The sequence below is a fragment of the Cynara cardunculus genome, unplaced genomic scaffold, assembly GCF_001531365.2.
Source record: "Cynara cardunculus var. scolymus isolate 2C unplaced genomic scaffold, CcrdV1 Un_Scaffold_7597, whole genome shotgun sequence".
NCBI lineage: Eukaryota > Viridiplantae > Streptophyta > Magnoliopsida > Asterales > Asteraceae > Cynara > Cynara cardunculus.
Window position 1 is genome coordinate 10726 of NW_020203645.1, and position 6740 is coordinate 17465.

Here is a 6740-nt window from a genome sequence, read left to right on the forward strand (position 1 = left end):
AATGAAAAATGACCTTTTACCCCATATTCTTCATAGTTCGACGTTCCAAAAATTTTTAGACCTTTGTTCAATCGCTATTGTTATACTACTACTGTTGTCCTCTTTTTAGGTGAACTTTGTTTAATTATCCAAATTCGTGTACTTATTACAAAAGACATGTTCTACAAAACCCAGAACGGTTATGTTGTAACAGATATGTTGATTAGTTGTACGCTATCTGGTTGTAGCTTGTTTTTGTGTTCAAGTGACCACACTACTGTTGAAGACCCTGAAAGAAAAATATAGAAACTAACCGACAGTCTGCAGCTCCGGTAACTCCAGTTGTGTGTATGGAAAAGCTTTCAGCATACTTTATTAGACCTGGTATAACAGAAGCCTGCCACCAACCTGTAAGGATTTCGGCAATTTGTTAAAATAAGCTTCCAAAACAACTATTTTTTTATTGAAATCGTATGGTTTTTAAACTTATCGTAATTGCTACAGTGGTACTTACATTCTGCCAAAAGTGTTCCATTGTTCACCCAAACTGCACCATGGCTAACCAACCTTGAAACAGAGCGGTTTCGAGCTGAGAACCTAGATTTCACCAGGGCTAACCAAATGGACTTCCAGACGTCTTCATATGAAGAAATGAACAAAAGAGCATCACCAGCCAACTTCCATGCAGACTACACTTTTATAGACATTAGATACGTAAGGGCACGATATTACATCATCTAGGATACCATAATGTGTTGTAGAGATGCAAAAAAAAAAAGGCCAAGCCCGAAGCCAGCCTTAAATCCCAATCAGACCAACTTCTTCTCAAGGCCCGGTTAAATCAGGCCTAAAAAAGCAGGATTGGGCCCTCTTTCAACGCCAAAGCAGGGCCTAGCCTGAGTCTGAAAAAGTCCAGGTTTTTTTGCTTACTGGAAAATGGGATTGGAAGGCCCGAGCCTAGGCCCAAAAAAGSCCRGGTCTTGTGGGATTTCATGAAGCCTATACAAATCCTCCACTTACAATTAGGCTTGAGCACCATGATTGCATTTTTATCCACCCTTGATGAAGGATTACTTTGTGCTTAAGAAGCTTTTGCATTTGGATGCAAATCCCTCTTTMGYTTTTCGGGTTCGGAATTAGGGTGCACCGAGTAATCAATTGACCTTCAGCTCTACCCATTTGCCGACCACACAAAGATGACTGACTTTGTTGAAAGCAGTTTGCTTTTCTTCTGCTAGTCATTCAAGATAGCCCCAATGTAGGTAGGCCATCCTTGAGACAGATCCACATGAGATCCTTACCACTCTCCCTACTTTTACCTTATTTTTGTTTCTAAATGAAGGGATCGATAAAGAGGACTTAAGGGATGATTCCTACGTATTTGGCTTCTCCACGAGTTCTAATAGATTGTAAATGAACCTTGAGGGTGGTCCATTATGAATATCCTCAAACTTCCTCATACCTGCAGCAAAATCTTCAGCCTCATGGCACATCTACAATGTAGCAGAAAATATACAGTTTCTACTTGTGGAAAAATTCACATTCTAAATGGATAAGCCAACACCAAACCAACACGAGCCCAGTATATCCCATCCGAAAGCGCAGTGGAGGTTAGACGTAGGTGTACCTGACCTCTACCCTCAAACAGTAAAGCAGTTGTTTCCATGAAGATCCTTGGCTTGTGAGTAGTGTGCGAAAAAGATAGGAAGTTACCCCCATGAAATAAAGGGAATAGCAAAAGATGAGAGTTTGGAAAAGAAGAACATGAAAGCTGAAACAAGAAACATAAAATTTTAGTTAGAAGTAAACAACAACATACAACCAGAAGTAGGYATATAAACCAAGGTAAGAAAAACCACACACCCCTAGTCTAAATCGATAAAAGTTTATTAAATGTTTGAGAAAAATAATTGTTATGACCAATCTATCAAGACTATATAAACACTATTTATCAACAGAGAATTTCAACACAAACTACGATAGATAAACTTGCAAATTAGAACACTAACCTGTTCGACCAAATCAAGAACTTGCTGTAGAACTTCAATTGGATAGAGGACTATAAATGCAGTGTCCTAAGATGAAATTCGCCCCCACTTGTGCTATGGTTCTGGGTGTTGCCTAGAGGATACAACCATCCGATCGAATGCAAGTACATGAGGGAAATTTGGAGGGAAAATTAAAGAACCTAATATATCCCACACAGAGGTAGAGTCTGGGGGTATGATGTATGTGGGACCTTACCTTTACCCAAGAGGAGAGTTATATATCAAAAACACCAATTTTCGGAGGGTTTATACCTTTGCATCAAAACTGTCTTTTGAAATTTTTGGTGGTTATCCGAAGAAACAATATTTAAATGTTAATACTGTAAATCCAAAAATAAGAAAATTAAAATAATAGAAATTAAATCCGGATTCATAGAGACCAAGAGTCCCAAGGTCTAAGGCCCAATCTGTGACCATTAAATGTATATGTAATCATGCATATCCAAGCCCAAATCAAAATGGACCAACCCACCAATAATTTCCTATTATAATGTGGGATCAATCCCACGAAGTTCCAACAATAACTATGATGACTATATAATTAGTACTAAAGTCTCGTCCTGCTTCTATATGACAGAAAGGAAACGAGTGGGCAGAAGAAGTCCATATATATTACAGTGGGCATTGCTCCTATAAACACAATGATATTGGCCATCTACACAAGGACTCAAATGCCTATATATAGCTAAATGTATTCATATATATACATATCCTTCTAAATGAACATTGATAAAACAGCTAGTTTGAAAGGAATTGACCTTCCAGGGGTCTTCATTACATGAAATGAGCAGAGGGCCTCACCAGCTACCTTCCATGCAAACCCACACTYCTTAACATCATTAGTGCTTCGAGCATAATCGTAAGTTACATGATAAATTGCAAGGGCTTCATTATGCAGATCCTCAATCTTCCTAGTACTCGTTGCAAAATCCTCAGCCTCATAAAACATCTGCATGAATCAAACAATACATACAGATGCAAGTGAAGATATGACTCGATTTCAAATTCAACTTTTGGGGTGATTCCTTGAAACATGCAACTATCAAGTTCAATAAACAAAATTTCAAAAAATTTAGACCTGCTTATACTTTTTAATCACAATGTTTGCAGAGTTGGTTTTTGATTCATCTCCAGCATTCATGGCATTGCACATTTCTTGCTTGTACGACATGTACCTGTTGTTCCACAAATTTAAGGAGGCCTCTGGTATCTCGACATTGAAGCAGGGCAGTTTCCATATGTCTACATATCACAAAAGCACTCATAGGAAGTAAGTCAACTTTTGGCTCAAATATACAGATAATGTTCGACTCTTCTGGCCAAATGGAATATGTTCTAACATCTGTGATACTAGTGGTAAAATGTTCAAGAACAATGACTATGGGAAATTTGAAGCCAATATTACAACTAGAAAAAAGCCACTGTTTTTAACAGAACCCATGATACAATAAACTTGAAAGTAAAATGTTAGACCTCAAAAATCGACTTCCTCTCTCTTTTCCGCTGTTTTGAAAAAGAAAACTAACGCCTGAAAGAAATTTTCAGGCAGAAATGGAAGGACAAAATAACTGAATTGAATTAGAATCAATACTGAAAAGAAGAAAGTTTTGCTTTTGTTTTAACAGAATCCATTACTTACGGATTCTTAAATCGTTTGACCTCAAAAATCAATCAAAATCTCTTTTTGCTGGAAGCGAAATGAATGCTTTAGAAAAATTTCTAAAGGTGGCATGGAAGGATGCAATTTGTTGCTCAAAAATTTGTATCTCGATGAAGTCAGGTATAGCATAATATAGATAACATGATAATTCCTCATAACAGGGAGGTCCGAACGAGGATGACAAAAAGGTTGAGAAGGTGAGAATAGATCTCAACCATCAAATGAGATGATCCAAGGGATGTGATTAAAAAAGGTGGTGACAACCTTTTTCAAAAGAAAAAATATTTCCTCACCACTATTCTTAATTGAGAATATGCGAAATATAACAAAATCGGAGACAAAAAACGAGCACTTTATTCTCTTTATAATTGTCATCCATATTGTTATACTTCTTCATCCGGCTTTTTGTCATTTTCATTTAAACCAGCCCCTTCCTCCTTAGCCAAATATACATGCAGAACTGACACGGGCTTACCTTGTTTTATAGCATTACAAGATGGATACTCTATCGCGGCATCATAGATTTTTCCTAGAACAGAAGTCGAATCATATGACATCTCACGTTTCTTTTCCAGAAAATGGGGATATTTTTGTGGCAATAAACATTTAGGAATTTCAACCTGTTTCAGAAATGCAAGAGAAACAATGTGAGTGGAGTATCTTGAAATTTTGTTGCAGTATGTAAGGAAAGAAAAACTGTCTTCTATCCTGGTAAAAATTGAACATGATAGTCAATTGTTTGAATAAAGAAGAAACCGTCCAAACAAAGCAATCAATGAAAACAACCTACATTAAAGTCATGACCATAAAAACATAGTAATGGCACAGTATTGTTGGTTAACAGAAGAACAAACAAAAAAGTCATGATACTGTAAATTTAGAAAAGAGATCCAGGATGGCACCTAACCTTTTTCCCACTCTTGGGTGCATCAAGAGCATCGTAGTACAAGTCAACCAACTTCAACAGTTTTTCTTTAATCCGATGCTTCTCATCAGCATAATTTTCTCCCAAGGACAGATAGTGATCCATAAAGGTTTGCCAGCTATCAGCTGCTTTACCAGCTACCATACTGAAATTGTAAACACTAACAACAATGAAGTAGCTTTACCAATAAAAAATAACAATGCAGTAGTTTGTTCAACATTCAAGACCAGCTTAACAGCAACGGCAGTTCTCCCAACTCAAATACCAATTTGATGTTAGCAGAAATGATCGGGATTCACCAGAAATTGCACAATAACATCTTCCCATCATTGTATTGGGGCCAAGCTGGTGRTCCCAATAGTCATTACATAATAAAATTAGGWWTTTAGCTTGTTATGGATGAATTATAATAGGTAGAAAGTGAGGGAACATACCCCTGCTTTTGTGTAGCAAAAAGTTGAGTAAAAAGCTCATTCTCCAACTYCTCGTACGAGAGCTCACTAGGTTTCTTGTTAGGCGCACTTGGTGTTGRGTGAATCCTTTCCCACGGCTCACTTGCTTTGAAGTAATTCAACAGCTGGCAGTGTACATGACAGCTTTAAAAAACATTATAGTGCAGGAAAATCAACACCCTTCGTTTTTCATTGATTAATCATTTTAGGGTATAAATCTAAATTGCTCGCGACAAAGAAYCAAAAGAAAGCATAAATTAATGCAAAGTGAGACAACTGACCAAGTAAATAGAACCCCACACAATAATTGTTAGAAAGTGCCCTGAATACAAGCACCATCCTTGTAAAAGAGGAAATCTAAAGGCTAGGCCTAGGGGCTCCTCCCATAGGTCGCCAGTTCGTGTCTCCTCCTCAGGGCTAAGGAGAATTTTCCTGGTTATCTTCTGAGCCCCATGAGATTAGTCAAGGAGCGTGCAAGCTGGCCCAGACACCCATAGTTACCAAAAAGAGGAAAAAGAAATCTAATAAGAAACATAAAATGCCTACCTGTGGGCTTCTAGATACCCAATACAGATCTCCATCGAAATCACCATTTGCAATTTCGTTTGCCACCGATCTCCTGCCCTTGGTGGAGAAAAAAATTCCATATTTAGCATTTCCAACAAACCCTTCCAATTCCTCTACATATTTTGCAGTTAGGATGTGTATGTCCCCAAAATGAAGGCCTGGATTCCTGTACACTAGAACCTTTCCTGATATCTGGCCATTTTCACTGCATAGCCAGTAAGAAAATGAATCGTAAGTACCAATTCTACGCAATATCAGATTCCATACTAATACCTAAGTGCATATATAACAGATGTCATTGAAGCAACACGCAAATTTCGAACCAAATCATTAGTTTATTGTTAGCACGGTTACCCTATCCTGCTTGGACATTATCATAACCAACTGAAATGAAGTAGAAACAAATGCATACAGAATAATGCAAACTTCATGACTGTTCAAGGTTCCTGTAGGATCAGCTGTTCCGATTAGATAGAAGCTTTCATTGACCGGAATCTTTCCACTACGAAGCCCCTTCCGCTCTTCCTTTGCTAAGACAGACAAACGATATTGAAGGTATGGTTCATCAAGTGGAATTCCACAGCCTACCATTGCAACAGAAGTTGCAGAATCATCCATTTGTCCATAGGTAAGGCCGACTGCGTAAGGAAAAACACTAGGTCAATTCTGAAAGTAATCGTGTTTTCCTTTGATTATCTTCTATATACATCAGCCGAATATATATACAGCTGAGAGGCTACAAATTAGGAAATGATCTCCACTCATTTAGGGGTGATCAATGACATAATAAACATCCTAAAATAGATGAGGCTAAACTCAGAAATAGCAAATTTATAGCTAGCTAATTTACAGCTAATACACCCCCTCAGTCTGAGCTGTGTAGGGACGAATGCACAGACTCGACCGAAAACGGTTGAATAGATGACGCGGAAGCCCTTTGGTGAAGATGTCGGCGTATTGAAAATCAGCTGGAACATGTAAAACTCGGACAACACCAATTCAGACCTTTTTTCTAACGAAGTGAATATCGAGTTCCACATGTTTTGTACGCTGATGTTGTACGGGATTGTCAGATAAGTAGACAGCCGGGATATTGTCACAATAAACAA

General features: G+C 37.9%; 1 protein-coding gene across 1 annotated transcript; it reads right to left on the reverse strand.

The window, feature by feature from the left end:
* Positions 1–2579: 2579 nt before the first annotated feature.
* On the reverse strand, positions 2580–6269 carry LOC112504970 (probable RNA-dependent RNA polymerase 5; the record flags this gene model as incomplete). Its single annotated transcript, XM_025108923.1, has 7 exons — positions 2580–2976; positions 3106–3269; positions 4163–4307; positions 4595–4757; positions 5047–5189; positions 5611–5836; positions 6044–6269. Coding segments are annotated over 7 exons (1301 nt in total), but the record flags the coding sequence as incomplete, so codon positions are not given.
* Positions 6270–6740: the final 471 nt, after the last annotated feature.